This window comes from Meles meles, chromosome X (assembly GCF_922984935.1).
Source record: "Meles meles chromosome X, mMelMel3.1 paternal haplotype, whole genome shotgun sequence".
Taxonomy (NCBI): Eukaryota; Metazoa; Chordata; class Mammalia; order Carnivora; family Mustelidae; genus Meles; species Meles meles.
The window spans coordinates 101,112,384-101,134,852 of NC_060087.1; the positions used below are offsets into that span (position 1 = coordinate 101,112,384).

Genomic DNA, 22,469 nt, shown 5'->3' on the forward strand with positions numbered 1-22,469 from the left:
TGCGGCAGCTAGCCTGAACACCGAACAGTGTGGCGTGTTTCAGTAAGTGTAAATGGTGCTTAAAAACATTTTTTTTTATTGGAGTATAGTTGACACACAATGTCAAACTAATTTCAGGTGTACAGCATAGTGATTTAACCCTCTGCATTATGCTATGGTCACCACGATCCCATCTGTCCCCATACAACGCCACATTACAGTACCCTTGGCTATATTCCCCACGCTGTGCCTTTTATTCCTGTGACTTACTCATTCCATAACTGGGAGCCTGTATCTCCCATGCCCCTTCACCCATTTTTGCCCATCCCCCATTTAAATATTTACTTCATAATCCCTTCGAGGTTTTTTAGTTTACCCTTCCTAGAACTCAAGGGGCCCCTCTTCAAGTAGGGGAAAATATTTAGCATTTTAAAGAAAACATAATGTTAAATTGAAGAGTTTACATTCTTATTTATTTATAGCTGCTATCTATTTTTAAACTTGGAAAATCCTACTTGTTAAACTAGCAAAGCTTATTCCAAAATGGGGACAGAGTAGTAAAATCCTCAGGGCTCCCCACTACCCTTGGCTCTGGTCATTCCGATGATCCAGAACACCCTCTTTCGGTGCTTAGCTGATTGAACTATGCTACTTATAGCAATGTGGACTGCTAATTGAAAACACAACTTAGAAGCTTAATCCGTTAACCTGTTATCCGGTCTGAGAACTTCAGGATCTAGGTAAGAACTGGGTATTTACTGGGCAAATAAAAGCACAGTTGAGTGCAGAACTAAAGAAAAAAAAGTTTTATTAACACTTAAAGACAGACTTAGTTCAAAAATATAATTGAGCAATTCTACAGCCTTTTGTTTTCTACTGTTACGTGTCCTTTGATAATGAAAACAAAAGGGAAGGAGAGTTAGAATGTATTTTAAATCTTTGACATAGCCGGGTGCCTGGGTGGCTCAGTTGGTTAATCATCTGCCTTTGGCTTGGGTCCTGATCTCAGGGTTCTGGGATGGAGTCCAGCATCAGGTCCCTGCTCGGTGACGAATCTGCTTCTCCTTCCCCTGCTCCCCCTGCTTGCGCTCTCTCTCTCTGCCAAATAAATAAAGTCTTTTTTAAAATAACAAATCTTTGAAATATTGATTGCAAAAATTTTGTTTTCTCCTATGCCATTTCTCTTGAAGTCATTATAAAGCACTTCTAATCTAGATGAAATGAAATACTACTGACCAGCTCACATATTGGTGACAGATGTTCTCCTGTTTAGAGTTTTTAAGGAAAAAAACACAAAACCTAATTTGTCCCATTCGGTGGTTTCCTAAGCAAGCAAAGGCTTGGGCCCCTTCCCCCCTGGGGCTGCCACCAGAAGACCAGCAACGGCCATTTCTAGATCCTTTTTTGGTGTGTGTTTCAAGCACTGAACCCGAAGGGAAAGGGGAAGGAGATGTGCCTTTCTCCCTGTCACACCCACCCCACTTCTCTCAGTCAGCCAAGCTCTTGCTGTTCCTACCAGAGAGACCTTAAGGATTATTATTCTCTTCCTTTTACCTAAACTACCTCTAAGTGGTGATGATTACTGGGTGTCGGTTACTCTGACCCCCACGGATATAAAAGAAAACCAGGTCTAAATGTTCCTACTTCTATTTTATATGAGAACCCCCAACTATTCTAAACCTCCTTCTTTTTTTTCCCAAAGATTTATCTATTTGACAGACAGAGATCACAAGTAGGCAGAGAGGCAGGCAAAGAGAGGGGGGGGAAGCAGGCTCCCCGCTGAGCAGAGAGCCTGATGTGGGACTCGATCCCAGGACCCTGAGATCATGACCCGAGCTGAAGGCAGAGGCTTAACCCACTGAGCTACCCAGGTGCCCCTAGATCTCCTTCTTTTAAGCTAGACCTCATGTACCTCTCCCTCTTCTCTTCCTGAGGGCAGGCACAACTGTTCTCCCCGCCACCGTGTGTGCGGGGAGGCGGGGGGGGGGGGGACAAGAGTCAAGTCTCTGCATTCTTCCACCACCACTTGGCATCCAAGGTTCAACAAAGCTGCCATCCTAGAGGGCTCCCCCAACAACCCAGAAAAAGGAATTTCCTTTCCCATAGAATCTGTTCTTTTCATTCCTTATAGGGTAATGTTGCCTTTCTTAAGTCTTCCTACCCTGAATCTGGTAGCTTAAGTCCTGTAGGCTTTTTATTTACTGATTCCTTGCCAATCACAGCCTTTCCCCTCTTTTGCCCTCCTTTCAGGACTTTCAACCTCTTATCCTTCTTCTGACCAGCAGTCTTCCTTTATCAAGGGTTCGACTGCTTCCCCATCCTCCAAACTCCTCCCCACTTTTTTTTACCACCACCCCCCCCCCCCCCGGATCACTTGGGCTCAGGGTAGTGGTCTGTCCCTGGGCAGTTTGCATCTTGCTTTCCCTGGGACAACAGTCAGGAATAGAGCAGCGATAGCTGTGAAGGGCAAGGTCAGGAGCCCAGGTCGTATGCCCTGGAAGATCCATAGCAGACTCTGGAAAATCACCTTCTGCAATGCTATACGGGGCTGTGTGATGTTCCTGAAGTACGCGCCTCCCTCTGTTGGGGTGTAGACACGGGTCCCTTCTAGATTCAGCAACTCGCTTCATCTGAAAATCTTTCCAACATTTTAAAGACCCTCACAACCAAAAGGGTCCTCTGATCACTGGACAGTTTGGTGGGTGCCAATAACTTAAGGAAACAAGGGGATATTGTCTCCTCTGGGTAGAGTTACGTCAGGCATAGGAGTCAAGCTAAACACACTTAGCGAGGATAGTGAACTTGGAGGCTAGCAATCCGTAACAGCCGTCTTGTCACCAGATGCAGCAGACCACAAGCTCCGAAGTGAGTGTTGACCTGTCAGTTTCTGAGGGAAAAAAAAAACCAACCCATAATTTGCCCTCCTCCTACTTACAACTTATACCGGGAGACTCTCTCCCACGATGCTTTAGCCTCATCAGATCTCCAGTATAGGAACGTGCCTCCTTTTGTCCTCCCCTAAATCGCAGCATTCTAGAAGAATCCTAGATTCGGGAATCCCTTAATAAACTTAGCTCAGACAGGAGTTTTTTCCCTGCCTACGGACCTAGCGGCCAGAGGCCTTCAGGGATTGATGCTTTTTTCTCTGTCAAGGACTACACTCCATTGCTTTGCTCAGTTTTGGGGGCCCTCTTCCATCCCGCCTGGCTCTTGACTTCACCGAGGTGCTCAAACGGGACATTTTCTCAATTTCAAAACGTTCTCCTGATGCACTACCCGAAGAATGGTTGAATCAGACCAGTTACAGGTCCTCAGCAAGATAAGGGGTATTATCCTGAATGTAAATCAGCTGTGTGACTTAGCATAGTTAATTCAGGGGACATTTTCCCCCCGTAGACTTTGTCGAAGAAGGAGATGATGTATTGATTCATGTTCTGGTGCAGGTTCCTTATCTTGTTGTGGTCCAGCGCTTTGAATAGAACACTCTAGAAGTCTATGACAGACCATTTTCGGCACGCTTATCTGTAGAAACGGAATGTGTCATGCCCTATCTTAAGTGTCTTTTATTACCTCATTTCTTTGAAAAAGAAAAATGGCCCTTGGGCGCCTGGGTGGCTCAGTGGGTTAAAGCCTCTGCCTTCGGCTCGGGTCATGATCCCAGGGTCCTGGGATCAAGCCCCGCATCGGGCTCTCTGCTTGGCAGGGAGCCTGCTTTCCCCCTCCCGTCTCTCTGCCGGCTTGTGATCTGTGTCTGTCAATTAAATAAATAAATAAAATCTTTAAATAAAAAAAAAAAGAAAAAGAAAAAAAAATGGCTCTAAAGTCCGTTGGGTCCAAGTAAATCTCATTTTCATTTCCTTCCCTCTCAGAAATCCACTGATTGCCCCCAGTGTGTTTCTTCATTCTTGAAAAAGGACTTCAGAATAACCCCATCTTTCCTCACCCCAACCCCATCTGTCTGTCTGTCTGTCTGTCTGTCTCTCTCTCTCTCTCTCTCAGATGCGTGGTGCTTCCTTGATAACTCATGCTCCAGCAAGCATCTTACCAGACAGCGTATGTCTAGTTAGCTTTCATGTAGACAAGAGGAGTTGGCAAAATCGAAGCCCCGATACATGATTTTTTTTTTAACCAAAATTCTGAGAAATCTCCTAAATATGAAGTCTGACTCTCTTAAATCTTCCTTCTTTTTTCCCCAGCCTCTAACCTTGGGGAGCTTTCCCGAGCTTCCGCCATGAGTAGATCATGCCTTCTAAGCATCACTGTTCCAGAGGTTTTAGAACAATGGATTGCCAACAATTTTTATTCCCTCGCGACCAGCCAATTTTCACCCACTAGCAGATTCTTTTATAAGGAGGCTGGATTTTCTGTAACTCTTAAATTCCAGCCCACCTACGGAAGGGTAAATAAAGGCAGCCACGACAGGAGTTGTTGGGACACGTTACCCTGTCCAGAATGTGGCAGGCACCCATGTGGCCTGCCCTCTGTACCTACACTCTTCACTTGACAGGAACCACTTGGTCCACAGTCCTACAGCAGCTGTCCTCAGCCTGAGCTCACTTGCTGCTTCTCTAGGGTCCAGCTGTAGCTTCACTCACTGTACCAGCTGGCAACAATTGTCCTATCTTGGAAAACCCCATTTATTTATTGGTAGCTTTGCATTCAGCACTCCTTACATGCTAGGTTCTGTTCTAAACCCTTTGCATTTCCTTTAATTCTCACAAAGTCGCTGTTATCTCTGTTTTACAGCTGATGAAACTTTTTACAGTTCTCGGGAGATGAGCAGGGCTCGAGTCGCACAATTAGTGCTAGACCTGAAGCTATCGGACTCTGAAAGCTCTGATTCTCCCAGGGTCTGCCCCTTTTCTCCAAGGATGATGCTTTAGCCCTGTTATATGTTTTCTCTTTCTGCCTCTCTTACAAGTCCTGGGCTAGGCTTCCCCCAACGACCCACTTCCTTTCCCAATTCTACAGTGAGATTAGGAGCTAGAAATGGTTATGAAAATTCATTCTCTGGTTACCTGAAAAGTACATGGCCTCCTTGATTAGGTGACAAGCCAGAAATATACAGGATCAAAGTGTTAGATGACACTTGGGAAATGGACTCTACTAGCCTTGAAGATGAGGCAAGTCCCAAAAGGATTCTTACTTGTTGGTAATCTGAGCTCGCTTTTTGGGGGGAAAGACCGGTAACATGTGTAGTAGATGGGAACCATTTGTAAAATTCTTTACAGACTGAAAATCGCACTTAGGACTTTCATCGGTACGAAAATCCCCACGTTCATTTTTAAAGGTAACCAGTCCCTGTAAGGCTGTTATTTACAAAATGCTTTTTTTTTTTTCCCATGGATGGGACTGGAGGAGATTATGCTGAATGAAATAAGTCAAGCAGAGAAAGTCAATTATCATATGGTTTCACTGACTTGTGAAGCATAAGGAATAACACAGAGGACATTGGGAGAAGGAAAGGAAAAGTGAATTGGGGGAAACTGGAGGGGGAGACGAACCACAAGAGACTGTGGACTGTGAGAAACAAACTGAAGGTTTTGGAAGGGAGGGGGCTAGGGGTATGGGTGAGCCTGGTGGTGGGTATTAAGGAGGGCACGGATTGCATGGAGCACTGGTATTGGTACATAAGCAATGAATCTTGGAACACTGAAAAAAATAAAATTTTAAAAAAACCACTTTTTAAAAAAATAAATTCCTTTCACTGCTTTCTTTTCATACAGAATTATTCCTTAATGGATGTTCAGCCTTCAAGAAAATTACTCCCAATATAGATGAAGAAGGAGCCATGAAAGAAGATGCTGGAATGATGGATGTCCATTATAGTGAAGTAAGATCCCAGGGCCTGCAATGCCAGTTATAGGAATTTAACTTCTTGAAATTTATATTAAAAAATTATTACAGCTAACTTAATTTGGAAGGGAACTAAGTACTGATGAACTATAAACATGAAACCTTCCCGGGGCCAAGATGTCCCTATTTGGAAGATGGAGCCGTGACTCTGGAACGGATCCTATCGTCTGGCTTTAGAGAGGCGATATTTATCATCTTCAAACTGCCATCCCAGTAACCAGATCAGGGTCAACATACTTTGGAAAAACCTCCTTTAAAAAAATATAGCTCACAATGTAGCCGCTCAGCAGAGTATGCCTAAGAGTCTGTTTAAACATGGAAAATTTCGGCTGTAAATTTCATTTGGCTACCAAACGGCTTTGGTTGTCGGTCAACAAACATTTATTGGCTTATGAGCAAGGCCCTGGACTTGGTGATGTAGGTGCTATAAAATAATCAGCCAGGGCCAAACCCTCACTGACCTTCAGTGCCTACCTGAATGGCTAATCCACCTACACAGAATGGGGGGGGGTGGGGTGGAGCAGGACCGTGCCATTTGAATGATATACACAGTGCGTTCCACGTAAAGTCAAAGGTGAGAGAGTGCCTTTGAGCTGATGTAGAACAGTGAGCTATGCTTCGAGAGGGGTGAAGAAAGAGGACACCACGAACGTGGCCTAACAGAGAGGAGACTAGCAGGGACAAAAGCTACAAGGTGGGAAGGTATAAGGCTTTGGGGCAGTAGAATGGATCCTTTTGGCTAAACCCTGTTGGGTTCACATAGAGAAGAGAAGTAGTTGAGGTCAGATTTTTGAGAAACTGGGTGTTTGGGCTTTATTCAGGAGAACGTTGAATTGCTCTCAAAGGTTTGGGGACAGAACAATGGCGGGATGAAAACAAGGAAGAGGAGAGGGTAATTTGGCAGTAATGTGGGAGACGTATTGAAGATAGAGGCTAGAGAGAGGGCTGCCCAGGAGTCTAGATGTGAGGCAGTCAGGGCTGAAACCCACCTGCTGACTGAGTCAGGAAGCTCCGTGAAGAAAGGAGGAAGGCCTGCTGGGAGGAGAACAGGAAGGGGAAGAGTCAAAGGTAGCTCTGAGCTTTTGGGTTTGGATATTCCAGAAGAACTACAGGTGGATGATTTTCCAGGGAAGATGATGAATTCCATCTTTGATGTATGTTGAATTTGGAGTCGGAGTGTTATCAAGATGGAAGTAACCATCAGGCTTCTAGGAGTTTAGAACCAAACCTGAGGAGAGAGATCAGGGTCAGACAGCCACATCTGGAAGTCATCTGTTGAGAACCGAAGCAGAGTGAGGATGGGACGTAACATAGCCAGTGAAAACTGGAGAACCAAGGACTGAAACACAAAGAAGTTTGCAAAGAGTGGGAAGATGAAAAAATGAACAAAACCAGAAATTTAAGGGGTTATAGTCCCATAGAAATACATTTTTGAGAGTTGTATTAAGAAACATAAGCAATCAGATTGAAGTGACAGAGACATACTTTATTAAACTGAATGAATTGTTTTTGGGTTGTTTTTTTTTTTTTAAATACAAGACGATCTCAAGTTAGCTGTAGTTCAGGTAGCTAAAATGACATGTTCAGAAGCTTTAACTATTTCTATATGGGTCTCTTGCCTCATCAGTAACCTAAGGACAATACCATCCTGGTCAATTCAAAATAAATGTAAAGCTCTCTATAGCTCATTAGGCACTACAGAAATGTCAGGCTTCATGGCTGACGTACTTGACAGTGACGTTACACTTTACTCCATAACCTAGAAGGGTAGATATTTACAACATGTTTGCTAAGTCAATTGTAACAGATACTCTAGAAACTCGCGTTTTAATTCCAGCTCAATGCTTGACTGTGAAGCCTTGGGGAAGTTAATTCACTTTTTTGCGGGGTAGGGGGTCTTAGACTTAAATGATTTCCCAGAGCCCTCCAGTTCTTATGGGCTGACAGTAGGAGAACTCAGGGGAGTTATGGACGATAAATGGTTGAGCCCAACTGAAGTTACATTCTTGTCTTCCAAATAACAGCTTCAGCTTATTCATAGAAATAGCCTTGAGCCTGAGTCAATTACCTTCAAGGAGAACAGCAATATTTCCTATTAGTCAAGAACTATAATCTGTTTTCTATGTAAACACATTTGCTGGAACTCTCATGTGTTCTGAGTAATAATTTATACATTTTATTTGATGTATACAGATAGAATCGTGTTCAGAAAAGCCTTTGTATGTTTCAGCTTATGGAAGAAAGCTTCCTCCTCATGCTCGAGCCAAAGGAAAAATAACTGACACTGATTTACGAGCTTTATTGAAATGAAAAGTACAAATGCTTATCTATTTAGTGCCTGTATTTACATATGTGAACTAAACGAATAATAATGAAATTTAATTTGTTTCTAAAACTGCATATCTGACCTTTGATTTGGAATAGTTTTTTTTTTTTTAAGATTTTATTATTTGTCAGGAAGAGAGAGAGAGCACAAGAGTGGCAGAGGGAGAAAGAGAAGCAGGCTCCTTGCTCAGCAAGGAGCCCAATGTGGGACTTGATCCCCGGGCTCTGGGATCTTGACTTGAGCTGAAGGCAGATGCTTAACCAACTGAGCCACCCAGGCATCCCGTGATTTGCAGTAGTTTTTAAGGATGTAATTGGCACATTCCTAAGCAAACAGTTTGATGAATTTTGATAGTTGTATATATCCATGTGACTTATCAGGAGAAACAAAAAATAGAACATATCCATTCTTGCATAAAGTTCTCTCACGCCCATCTCCAGTCAGTCTCCCCTCTCTACCACCTAATTTCTATCACCATAGATTAGTTTTGCCCGTATCAGTGTCATAAAAATGGAATCATTCATTCCACTCAATAAATACCCTTTTGCATCTGGCTTCTTTTGCTTAATCTGACGTTTTTGAGATACATCGATGTTGCTAAGTATATCAAAAGTTTGTTCTTTTTCTTTACTACATAATATTCCATTGTATTGATCACTGATTTTTTTTTTTCCTGAACCCATTCTCCTGTTGATGAATTTTGGATTGTTTCTATTTCAGGGATGTTATGTATAAGTCTGCTCTCAGCATTCTTAATCTATGACCTTTCATGGACTTATACTTTCATTATTCTTGGGTAAATACCTAGGAGTAAAATTGCTGGATCCTAGGGAAATTGTGTATTTGATCTTATAAGAAATTGCCAAGAGTTTCTGAAAGTGGTTGGACCATTTTATACTTTTACCAGGAAAGGATGAGAGTTTCATTTGCTCCCCATCTTCCCCAACATCTGATGTGGCTAATCTTTCTTTTATTATTGCCATTCAAGTTGGTATCTCATTGAATTTTTAATTTATATTTTCCTTTTTTTGTTTTAAAGTAGTCTCCATGCTGGGCATGGAGCCCAACGCAGGGCTTGAACTCATGATCCTGAGATTTAAGACCTGAGCTAAAGTCAAGAGTTGGACCCTTAACCTCCTGAGCCACCTGGGCACCCCATTGTGAACCAAAAATGTGTTCTGGTTTTAAGTTCTTTGTCAGATACATGTGCTGCAGATTTATCTTTGATTTGTTTATTCATTTCTTAATTGAGTCTTTTATTGTGCCAGAAGTTTTGGTTTTGATGAAGTGCAACTTACCATTTTAGTGGTTTGTTCTTTTTATGTCTGGTCTGAGAAATCTTTGCTTACCTCAAGACTGCAAAGGTATTGTCCTACCTTTTTTTTTTTTTTTTTTTTTTTTTTTTTTTTTTTCAGATTTTATTTTTAAGTCATCTCTACACTCAACGTGGGGTTCAAACCCATAGCCCCGAGATCAAGAGTCACATGCTCCTCAGACGGAGCCAACCAGGCACTCCCTTACCTTTTCTTCTATAAATTTTTTCTATACATGTTATATTTAGGTCTGTAATCTAGAATTCATTTTTGAGCCTGGAAGCAGATAGAGGTCAAGGTCAAAGGCAGATATTTAGATGGTTCACACCATATGGGGGAAAATGAAAAAATTTCCTTTCGCCTGATTGAATTACTTTGGCACTTTGGTCAAATTTCAGTTCTTTAGGTATGCGCAGCCTATTTCTGGACTCCGTTCTGTAGCACTGACCTGTTTGTTCATCTTGATATGAATATCACAACCATCTTGATTGCTCTAAGTTGATAAGTCTTGAAATCTGATAGTGTTAGCCCTCCAGCTTTTTTTCCCCCAAGTCATTTTGGCTAGTCTGCATTCTTTGAATTTCCATATAAAATTCAGAATCCTCTTTTCTAATTTCCTCAAAATAGCCAGCTGGAAGTTTTGGGGGCATTTTGTTACAATTATATATCAGTCCACGGAGAGTGATGTTTCGTGATTTTTCAGGACAGAAGTCTTTTGCTGGATTTATTGGTAGATGATTGATGTTTTGCTGCCACCGTAAATAGTATTGCTTGATTTCTTTCACAGTTTGTTGTTGCTAGTCTATATCCATTCGGTTGATTTTTGTATGTTCATCTTCTGATCTGCCGCCTTGCTAAATCCAGGTATTTGTTTTAGGGGTTTGTGTATTCCTGAGGCTTTTCTGCATATGCACTCATGTCCTCTGCACACACAGGCGTTTTTACATTCGCCAGTCTAGATGCCTTTCTCTCTTTGGGTTGCCTGGTTGCACTGGTTAGTGTCTTCATCGTGTCGAATTCAAGTGGTGAGAACGGACATCTTGACCCGTTCTCAAACTTAACTGAGAAGAGTGTTCAGCCTGTAGGCTTCTCCCTTGTGCCCTTTATCAGACTGAGGAAGGTTCCTTCTAGCTCTTGTTTGCTGAGAGTTCTTTTTTAATATCATGAAGGGATGTTGAGTTTTCTCCAATGCTTTTTATGTATCTATTGCCTGAGGTACAGTTTTCTCTTATCTCCCGCTTTGTTCTGTCTATTACAGTGAATTTTTATTTCCTATTATAAGCCAGCTTTACATTTCTGTGACTCACTAGTTTGTAACAGATTTTTTTTAATATTTTATTTATTTGACAGAGGGAAATCACAACTAGGCAGAGAGGCAGGCAGAGAGAGAGGAGGAAGCAGGCTCCCCACGGAGCAGAGAGCCCAATGTGGGGCTCGATCCCAGGACCCTGGGATCATGACCTGAGCCGAAGGCAGAGGCCTTAACCCACTGAGCCACCCAGGCGCCCTTGTAACAGATTTTTAATTCCCCCAAAGTCCTTCCTTCTCGCTGTTGTTAGGAATTCTAATTTGGCTAGTAAATCTTAATATACATTTTTTCAAGTAGCAGCATTCAATGCCACTATACTAATGACTGAGGAAAGCAATATAAATAAGATATTGTTACTACTCTTGAAAAGTCACAGCCCATTTGGAAACTCAGAGACAAAGATAATGGGCAAGTAGAGGGATATATATCCACCCAGTGAATTCTCAGAGCAGGATAAAAGGTATCTAGTGTTGATTAGGAGAAGGATCCCAGAAGAGGTGATATCTAGGCCGTCTTAAAGGGGTTAAGAAGGGGAGTAAAGGGTGTAAGGCCCAGCATGGACAAAGGCACAGAGTGAGGGCCACACTGTGGTACCCCAAACTTCTGGTAGCTCTTTGCTTTTGGAGCATAAAATACAAGGCTGGGCACCATGAATGATGAGATTATAGAAGCGTCGGCTGGACTATTGCAAGCCTCATGTGCCAGATGAAAGATCGTGTCCTTTGCTGTGTGAATGAAGTGGCAGCCATCTTGAAATTCTAAGAAGGGGAGAGGGACGTGGTCTGGTTTGCCTTTGGAATCAGAACTCTACAGCAGATAGATTTATAAGTGGCAGGCTGGAGGCAGGAAGATCAGTGAGCAAAAAAAATAATTCAGTCCTAAACCTGAGCAGTGTGTGTGGAAGTAGAGAGGAAGGGTCAGATTTAAGCATTTAAGAAGTCAGACTGGCAGGGCGCCTGTGTGGCTCAGTGGGTTAAGCCTCTGCCTTCGGCTCAGGTCATGATCCCAGGGTCCTGGGATCGAGCCCCACATTGGGTTCTCTGCTCAGCAGGGAGCCTGCTTCCTCCTCTCTCTCTGCCTACTTGTGATTTCTGTCTGTCAAATGAATAAATAAAATCTTAAAAAAAAAAAAAGAAGTCAGACTGGCAGAAGTTGGCAACGAGCTGACGAGAGGATGAGTGGAGAGAGAGCATGCTGGGTCTCCAGGGTTGCCATAACGGACCCACATGTATCGTCTCACAGCTCTAGCATCTAGAAGTCTGAAATCAGGGTGTCAGCAGGGCCATGTTCCCCTCTGACACTCTGGGGACAGTCTTTCCTCACCTCTTCCTACCTGGTCTCTGGCGCTCTTCGACTCCAGACTCTGCCTCTGTAGTCACATGGGGTCCTCCCCTGAGTCTCTGTCTTCTTGGGAGGATCTCAGCCATATTGGATTAAAGGCCCACCCTACTCCAGTGTGATTGTGCCATAATTAATTATATCCTCGGTGACCCTATTTCCAAATAAGGTCACATTCTGAGGTAACTGGGGGTTAGGACTTCAGCATCTCTTTTCTTTTCTTTTTTTTTTTTTATATATTTTTATTTATTTAGTTGACAGAGAGAGAGGTCACAAGTAGGCAGAGAGGCAGGCAGAGAGAGAGGAGGAAGCAGGCTCCCCGCGGAGCAGAGAGCCCGACAGCATCTCTTTTCTAAGGACACCCTTGAACCCATTCCAGGGGTGGAGTCAAAACGAATCTTAAGTCTTCTAGCTAAGAGTTCACAGGGTGTTGCCCTTGGCTGAATAGGAAAAACACAAGTGAAAGAACCAGTTTAGGAAGAAGCTGAGTTCGGAATTGCCTAAAGGGTATACAAGAAGAGCCGTTTTAGGGGCGCCTGGGTGGCTCAGTGGGTTAAGCCTCTGCCTTCAGCTCAGGTCATGATCTCAGGATCCTGGGAGATCGAGCCCAAATCGGGCTCTCTGCTCAGCAGGGAGCCTGCTTCCCCCCCTCTCTCTGCCTGCCTCTCTGCCTGCTTATGATCTGTCTGTCAAATAAATAAAATTAAAATCTTAAAAAAAAAAGCCATTTTAGCATTCAGTTCTGTAAATCTCAAGAGCGTCTCATCTCTTCAAGAGAGAAACAAACTTGTTAAGACTTCTGGCTCGCCGGGGTAACGGGCTTCATCTTCTCATTGTTGAGAACATGAGATGGTCATAAAATAATTTATTGCAACTGTTATTTTCTGGCAAGGTCAGATATCTCTATCTTGAGCTATCTCATCCTCCCCCAATTTTAGGGCCAACAGTCAGGAAGCAAGCATTCTTTACCAAAATCACTTCATTTTCATAAACACTCATATCACTCCCACAAGAGCTTGAAAGTTGTCAAATCTTTTTTTAAAAATTTAATTTAATTTAATTTTTTCCCAGTGTTCCAAAATTCGTTGTTTATATACCACACCCAGTGCTCCATGCAATACGTGCCCCCGTTAATACCCACCACCAGGCTCACCAACCCCCCACCCCCAAAAAAAACCCTCAGTTTGTTTCTCAGAGTCCACAGTCTCTCAGATCTTCTCAAGACTCTGTTATATTATGCGTAAATACAGCTTCAGTATAAAAAAGAAACAACATTCAGAGGCTTAGTGGGATTTATCCCATCAGACCTTCCTTCATTCTCCAGTTGGAACAAATGATGCATCTCCTTTTAAAGATACTCTTTCTTAATGGGTGACACTTTTAAGTCCAGTTAACATCTTCACCGTGTGAGTAAATGAAATAAATAGGTACGCTTCACTATCGTCAGGGATTACTTTCCAGATTCTTGAGAAGGGTTTCCATTTCAGGTATTTCAAGTATTTGATTTAAAAAGGAGAGTTGCATAAGCCCTGCTCCTCGGTGCATGTTCTGTTTGTTCTGTGTGTACTTGAAATGGCTCGGAATTTATCGGCCCGGAGCCCTCAAACCATCTCTAATTCTGATTGCGCTTTGCTCTTAATGCAGGAAGTGTTGCTGGAATTGCTGGAACAGTGCGTGGATGGCTTATGGAAAGCAGAACGTTATGAAGTAATTTCTGAGATTTCCAAGTTGATCATTCCACTCTATGAGAAACGTCGTGAATTTGAGGTAGGTTATTTAAACATGTGAATCATTGGCCTCAACTATGTTTTGGGGGAAAAAAAACAGTCATGTAGTCATGTCACTATCCCTCTACTATGCATCCTCTGAAAACTAGAAGGTTCATTATATTACGGCATTTGTATTTTATTATAGAATATAGATACTTAACTGTGTCGTTTTGAAATATTTGTCTAATTTGAAAGTTCCTATCCTTCAAGATCCTGTGAAATCCTAAAATGAGAATTCTACTTTACATTCATAGAGATTTGCCAAAGGAAATTAAGGGTAAAACATACAGAATATAAGTTTAAATTTCGATTATATAAGTGGTTCTTAAAACATTTTAATCTAGCAGTCCCCCCCCCCTTCCCCCTCAGGACGTAAAAAATTCAGTGTTGTCTTCACCAAACCTTCACTCAAAAAAGCTTCTGAATTTCCCTGTTGCCCTGAGAAGAGGCATAAGCCTAGCCTGTTCTTTTCAGTTCGATGGGGAGACTAAAGGTTCTGACAGCTGACCTGGGGGATGTAATTAAGACACTAGGAATAGTCCTACCATGAGGAGTTTTTCCAGTTTAGTCTGCCCGCCAAAGCTGTTGATAAAGGGTAATTAATAAAGACTAGTAGTGGGGCACCTGGGTGGCTCAGTCAGTTGAGCATCTGACTTTGGCTCGGGTCGTGATCTCAGGGTCCTGGGATCGAGCCCCATGTCAGGCTCTCTGCTTGGTGGGGAGCCTTCTTCCCCCTCTTACTCTCCCTCTGTGCTCTCCTTTTCTCTCTCTTTCTCTCAAATAAAGAAATAAAATCTTTTAAAAAAGAAGAAAAGAAATGACATTGCTCCTTTCATCAAAGCATTACATCCTAAGAACCTTTGTAAAATGTCCATAGTACCTACTTTCATACTAGCTTGAAGATAAGGCTACTAGAAACCCAGGGAGCATTCTGCTGCTTGGTCAACTAATAGGGAAGAAAGAAAAATATATCTTCTCTACACATGGAAGGAAATGATATTTTCTGTAGGGACACTACTCCCATTTCCTTAGAGGCTTGTAAAGGTCTGTGCAGAACCCCTGACATTCTACATGAGATGTAGACATTGTTTCTAGGACACCGGTATGTAATTTTTCTCTGTATATTTATGGGATGGGCTGAAAAGTGTCAGAGATAGTAGCCATAAAGATAAGGAAAATTTCCCTCCAGTTGAGCTCAACTGTTTCTGTGCTCCCCTTTTCTGTTGAGGTGAAATTCACAGAACATGCATTTAACCATTTGAAAGTTTACAGTTCAGGATCATCGAGTGCATCTGTGATGCTCAGAACCCACCACCTCTCTCTAATTTCCAAACATTCTCATGGTCCCAGAAAAACACCCCCTACCCACTAAGTAATCACTCTCCACCCCACCGCCATTCCCTGGTAATCACTGATCTGCTTTCTGTCTCTCTTGGATTTGCCTATTCTGGATGTGTCATCAAAAGGGATTAATGAAGATGTGACCTTTTGTGTCTGGCTTCTTTCATTTGCCATGATACTTAAAAGGTCATCCAAGTCATAGTGTGGATCAGGACTTCATTCCTTTTTATGGCAGAATGATTTTCCATCGCATGGCTATGCCACAATTTGTTTATCTGTGTATTCTGTGGCAGACATTTGCGTTGTTTTTGCCTTTTGGCTATAATAAATAGTTGCTGTTACAGACATTCGTTTCTGTGTGGCCATATGTTTTCCTTAATCTTGAGTATATACCTAGGAATGGAATTGCCAGGTTTCGTGGGATAATTCTTTGTTTAACCTTTTGAGTAACCAACAAACTGCTTTCCCTTTTACCTTCCCGCCAGCGACGCATATATTCCGCATTCTGAACAACACTTGTTACTTCGGGTTTTTCATTAGAGCTGTGAAGTGGATGTGAAGTGTTATCCCATTGTGGTGTTTGGTTTGGATTTCCTTACGACCAATGATTTTGAGCATCTTTTTATGTGCTTATTAACAATTTGCATGTCTTCTCTGGAGAAATGTCTATTTAAGACCTTCGCCTACTTTTATATTGGGTTGTTGGCCTTTTTGTTGTTGAGTTGTGAGGGTTATTTTTGGTTAAGATTTTTTTAAAAGATTTTTATTGAGAGAGAGAGAGAGCAAGAGTTCGAGTGGAGGGAGGGGCAGAGGGAGAGGGAGAAGCAGATTCCCCTCTGAGCTCAGAGCCTGACAGGGGGCTCAGTCTCATGACCCTGAGATCATGACCCGAGTGGAAATCAAGAGTTGGATGCCCAACCGACTGAGCCACCCAGGTGCCCCTGAGAGTTCTTATATTTTCTGATAGTAAACCCTTATCAGATCTGTAATTGGCAAATATTTTTTCCCCATTCTATAGGTGTCTTTTTACATTCTTAATAATCTTTTTTTTTTATTTACTTGACAGAAAGAGATCACAAGTAGGCAGAGAGAGAGAGAGAGAGGGAAGCAGGCCCCCCGCTGAGCAGAGAGCCCGATGCGGGACTCGATCCCAGGACCCTGAGATTACAACCCGAGCCGAAGGCAGCGGCCCAACCCACTGAGCCACATTCTTAATGTTCTTTGCACAACATGCTCCCTTTTTCTGGGTGTACAGATGAAAATGTTCTTTGAAAACTTCTGTAAGCTTGTGTAAACCCAGTCCTCAATGAGGCATATACTCTTATTTTTATATCTGCATTTTTTATTTTAATTTAAAAATTTTAAGATTTTTTTATTTATTTGAGAGAGAGACCATGAGTGATGGGGGAGGGGCAGAGGGCAGAAGGAGAAGCAGACTCCCCGCTGAGCAGGGAACCCAACGCAGGACTCAATCCCATGACCCTGAGATCATGACCTGAGCCTAAGGCAGATGCTTAAATGACTGAGCCACCCAGACGCCCCTCTGTCCTTAGACTTAACATGGTTGGAGAGTTTTGTCTAATTGTGACAAAGGGGCAGGGACCCCAACAAAACCGTTTTGAACAGGAAATAGTGTTGTTTCCCCAAAACTCCCCCTCCACCCCATGCATGTGTCTTAACCATTTAGTAATAAACCAAAAGACAAAGCTGATTTGTATATTTTCCTTTTTCAGAAACTTACTCAAGTTTATAGAACTCTTCATGGAGCTTACACAAAAGTTCTAGAGGTTATGCATACAAAAAAGAGACTTTTAGGGACTTTCTTCAGGGTTGCCTTTTATGGCCAAGTAAGTATACTTCCGCTCATGAAGTTGTTTTTCTTTTTAAACATTCACCTTTGAATTACTGGATTGCTACAGCAGCGGGTACTGGTTCTTGGAGTCTGTCTAGGTAGAGGGTGGATCACAGAAGCCAGAAGCCTCTGGGAGTGTAAAGTTCACTTTGGCTGCCATGTCTGAATCCATTAGTTCAGAGTACAACATGGAAAATTTGAATTTTTCCCTCAGTTTCATTTTCTGTTGAACTTCTCAAAGTTTATATTTAATATCTATTATATTAATTGTATATTATATGTAAATATAATAATATTAAATATTAAATAATATATTTATATATAAATATATTAATTATATTAATATCTGTTATATTTAATATCTGCAAGCTTTCAAATAAACATGGAAGTGTGACAGGGAATGAGAAAAACCCTAGTGGGGAAATCTTTAGGCCAAGAATATGTCCCTGCGATGGCGAATTTGATCACTCTTAGTTATTCGAAATTAAAAGAATGAATACATGCCACGTGGCTCTCAGTGCTATTGAAAACGTATTTCAAATATATTATCGCCAGTTACGTTGTGCGCTGTCTTTAACTGCTCTGCTTGGTCCGGCTATCAGTGATTGTGTGTTTTACTCTACAATAGTCTTTCTTTGAAGAAGAAGATGGGAAGGAGTACATCTATAAAGAACCAAAACTCACCGGCCTCTCGGAGATTTCCCTGAGACTCGTGAAACTTTATGGTGAAAAATTTGGCACAGAGAACGTTAAAATAATTCAGGATTCTGACAAGGTAACGTATACCCTGCATTTCGAAATCATTATTTGTGAGTTCCAAACGTGGTACGTTGCTGGCTTTTTCCTTTTATAGCTGCCAGTAGGTTCCACGTTCATTAACATTTTTTTTAAAGATTTTATTTATTTATTTGACAGACAGAGATCACAGGTAGGCAGAGAGGCAGGCAGAGAGAGAGAGAAGCAGGCTCCCCACTGAGCAGAGAGCCCGATGCGGGGCTCGATCCCCGGATCCTGAGATCATGACCGGAGCCGAAGGCAGAGGCTTAACCCACTGAGCCACCCAGGCGCCCCCGTTCATTAACATTTGACACCGCCCCTCTACTTCCTTCTTCATCAGTGTCACTATTTTGTGGTGTTTTGTTCAGTTAAGACAACGGAAGATTTTATCTTCCTGTATCCAGATAGTCTCGGGCTCATTGCCGCACAACTGTTACTATAAATGGGAAGTTAATGGAAAGCCAGGCTTCCTGAACAACACGCAGTTTTTCTGCCTGACTTTGCCTCTGAAAACCCGGTGAGCCTGCCCTAGGGACAAACCACTCTCAGGCAGCTGGACTGCTGACATGTTACGCACAATATGTGAGTCATTCTCCATTGACGACAGACATCATAAGCAGTTGCTACTTTGAAAGTCCTTATTTCTGTCTTGATGTGTGCAAGTGAAGATTAAAAACACTCTTGTACCTTGCCAAAGAACAAAATCTGCTTAAGAGCACAGACAGTTCGAAGAGCTGTTTGGCAATATTTTCCAATATTTTAAACACACGTTTCTTTGGACCCAACAATTTCACATTTAAAGGTTTTTTTTTTTTTAAAGGTAGGGAGGAGGACAAAGGGAGAGGGAGAGAGACTCTGAAGCCAGCTCCACGCCCCCAGCATGGAGCCCAACCCGGGCCTTGATCTCACAACCCTGAGATCATGACCTGAACCAAAATCAAGAGTCAGGTGCTTAACGCACCCAGGAGCCCCTGAGTGTTTAAAATTTTATCCTGTAGGCATACACTACCAGAAAGATGTATGATTGAAGGTGTTCACGGCTGCAAAGTTTATAGAGCAAGCTGAAAGCAATCTAAATGTCCATATGGCTAAAGAAATGGTATTACCCACAAAATGGATATAGTGACCTGTGCATTAAAAAAAAATTCACATAGATTTATTTAGAAGTGTCGATTTAAACCTGTCAAGGTATATTCTTGAGCAGGGAAAAAAGTGAGGTGCAGGAAATCATGGCTAGGCTGATCACATTGGTGTAAAAAATGATGTTCACAATAACTTGTGTATGCTTAGGAAATTTCTGGAATGAGACACACAAAATTGTTAACTGTGCCTACCCCTGAGGATAGGGACTAGGGTCTTACACAGCAAGAAATTGGTGACTTTTCATGGATACCCTTGTGTATGGTTTGAACGATTTACCATATACATGTTTTACTTCTATAAGGTTAAAATAAGGCTTGACCTCTATTTTTAATTTCCCTTCTGTATTTTGTCTTAGCCTGGATAATTACCTCAACCATCTCCTGAGGAAAGATTTAGCTTTTTTCCCCCGAGTCTAGTTGACATGCAATGTTACTTTTGTTTCAGGTGCACAACATAGTGATTCAACAAGTTTATGCCTAAATGCCATGCTTAAGCGCAACTCCCGCCTGTCACCACTATTACAGTGTCATTAACTGTATTCCCCATGCTGTGCCTTTTATTCCCGTGACCTATTCATTCCGTAACTGGAAGCCTGTAACTCCCCCTCTCCTTCACCCATTTTGCGCATCCCCCCCCTTCCCCTCCCCTCTGGCAACCACCAGTTTGTTCTTTTTTTCTTTTTAAGATTGATCGATTGATTGGAGAGAATGGGAGCACACAGAGGGAGTGGGAAAGACAGACTCCCCACGGAACAAGGAGCCGGACCCGGGGCTCCATCTCAGGACTCAGGATCATGACCTGAGCCAAAGGCAGACACTTAACTGACTGAGCCACCCAGGCGTCCCCAGTTTATTCTCTGTAGAGAAATCTAGCTAGTGACTGGGAGAGAAAAGAAGGTTGAGGTTTCTGGAGCTAGGCTTTTAGATTTTCACATAAGATCAAATAGAATGGGTTTGGAGAAGTTAAAAGATGCTAAGCAACTTTCTGTCCCCTGGCTGTCCTCCTGTATCTGCTGAGGGAAAAAAAAAAAAAAAAGGATACAGAGACTGCTCCCCGAGAGGTTTTTGTTGTCTTTTCATTTGTTTCCATTTTTTTTTCACACCAAACACGAAAAAGGGCTATCATCAGTTGCAATAACATTGACAAAGTCACCAACAGTGAAGGCCCAAGTGACATCGAACTGGGAAAACACTGAAAGAAGGGCCTGGGCATAGCGTCAGGTGAATGGGGAGACTGATGGAGGGGAGGGTATCTAGGGGCCACAGACGACTGTCCAGCAGGGACAGCTCTGAGATTTGCCTCTGGCAGCGTAGCTTCTTAACATGGGATTTAAGCTTTTCACGAAATGGTCCATAACCACTGTAGTTTATGCCTCTGGAAGAGAACCATTCTGCTTTCCTGTGGTCCCTTTGGAGGATCAGAGGACCCAAGATAGGACTAATGTCATCAAGCGTGCCCACGCTTACAATGTCAGTCACTGCTTGTGGTTGTACAAATGGGTAAGCTTTCCTGTAGGATAGTTGTGTCGTGTATATCAAAATCCTTGCTACCATGTAAATCTTTTAAGGAAGCTGCTTCTAGGAATTGATGCTGCGGAATATATCCGAAAATAATGCTCGTAGTTTTAGATGCAAGGATGTCCCTTGGAGCATTGTTTGCAATCGCAAAATGTTGAGAAACAACCTAAGACTTTGTTGATAAGGGACTGATCCATAAATTGTGTCTATCCATATATCCATTAAAGTAACGTTAATGAGCGGGGCGCCTGGGTGGCGCAGTCAGTTAAGTGTCTGCCTTCGGCTTGGGTTGTGATCCCAGAGTCCTGGGATCAAGCCCCACATCGGGCTCCCTGCTCAGCGGGGAGCCTGCTTCTCCCTCTCCCTCTGCCTCCCCTTCAGCTTGTGCTTCACTCACACTCTCTCTCAAATAAAGTCTTTTTTTTAAAAGTCATGCTAATGACCATATAGAACTATAATAACTAAAATATGTTTTTTGTTACACATACACATAACATTTCTTCATTTGACCATTTTTATGTGCAGAGTTCAGTGGTGCTTACAGCACCGTGTTGGAAAGAAGCAGCAAAAGTGGACATCCTTGCTTTGTTCCTGATCTTAGAGGAAAAGTTTTCAGCCTTTCAGCATTGAGTATAATGTTCACTGTGGGTTTCTCCTAGGGGCCTTGATTAGACTGTGGAAATTCCCTCTGTTCTGCTTTATTGAGTATTTTTATTATGAGAGATGTTGAGTTCTGTCAAATGCTTTTGCTGCATCAATTGAGATGATTATGTAGGGCTTTTTTCCCCTTTATTCTGTTTATGTGGTGTATTACCTTGATTGATGTGCATATGTTGAACCGTCCTTGCATTCCAGGAATAAATCCTACTTGGTCATGGCATATAATTCTTTTAACATGCTGCTGAATTCTCTTTGCCAGTATTCCGTTGAGGATTTTACATCATAAAGGGTATTGGTATAGGGGTTTTTTGGTACTATCTTTGGCTTTGATTTCAGAGTAATGCTGACATTATAGAATGAGTCAGGGTGTGATCCCTCCTCTTCAGTTTTTTCAGAAGAGTTTGAGAAGGGTTGAGGTTAGTTCTTCTTTAAGTGTGTGTAGACTTCACCAGTGAAGACATCAGGTCCAGAGATTTTTCTTCATCAGAAATTTTTTTTTAAGATTTTATTTGTTTGTTTGTTGGTTTGTTTATTTATTGGAGAGAGAAAGGGAGCAGACAGGGGACGGGACAGAGGGAGAGAATCTCAAGCACACTCTACACTGAACGTGGAGTCTGACATGGGGCTCAGTCCCATGACCCCAAGATCATGACCTGAGCCAAAATCAAGAGTCAGACACTCAACTGACTGAGCTATGCAGGTGCCCCAGAATTTATTTTTTTTAGGTAGCCTCCATACCCAGCACGGAGCTGACATGGGGCTCAAACTCACAACCCTGAGATCAAGACCTGAGCTGAAATCAAGAGTCAGTTGCCCAACCCACCCAGGGGCTCCCATCAGAAAATTTTTGATTACTGATTCAGTCTGCTTACTAGCTATAGAGCTATTCAGATTTTTCTATTTTTTTTTCATGGTTTAGTCTTTGTGGGCTTTGTGTTTCTAGGGATTTGTTCATTTCATCTGGGCTATTTAATTTGTTGGCATTCAGTCCTCATAGTACTCTCCTGTAATCCTTTTTATTTCTATAGAATTGGTAGTAATGTAATTTTCATTTCTGATTTTAGTAGTTTTGAGTGTTCTTTTTTTTTTATTAGTCTTTCTAGTTAAAGGTTGTCAATTTCATTGACTTCTCAAAGAACCAAACTTTGGTTTCATTGCTTTTCTCTATTTTTCTATTCTCTATTTCATTTACCTCTGCTTAATCTTTATTTCCTTCCTTCTGCTAGCTTTGGGTTTAGTTCCTCTCTTTCTAGTTCCTTAAGTTGTAAAATTATGTTGTTGAATTGAGA

The 22,469-nt window shown here is 42.2% G+C and overlaps 1 protein-coding gene across 2 annotated transcripts in view; it reads left to right on the top strand.

Annotated features, from left to right (window-relative positions):
* Positions 1–22,469, top strand: part of DOCK11 (dedicator of cytokinesis 11) — a 190,907-nt gene that overhangs the window by 153,837 nt on the left and 14,601 nt on the right. For both annotated transcript variants that reach the window (XM_045995226.1, XM_045995227.1), the window contains 4 exons: positions 5,706–5,812; positions 13,766–13,888; positions 16,965–17,078; positions 17,712–17,858. In XM_045995226.1, the coding sequence (XP_045851182.1) occupies positions 5,706–5,812; positions 13,766–13,888; positions 16,965–17,078; positions 17,712–17,858 (491 nt within the window). The remainder of the gene's footprint in view (positions 1–5,705; positions 5,813–13,765; positions 13,889–16,964; positions 17,079–17,711; positions 17,859–22,469) is intronic.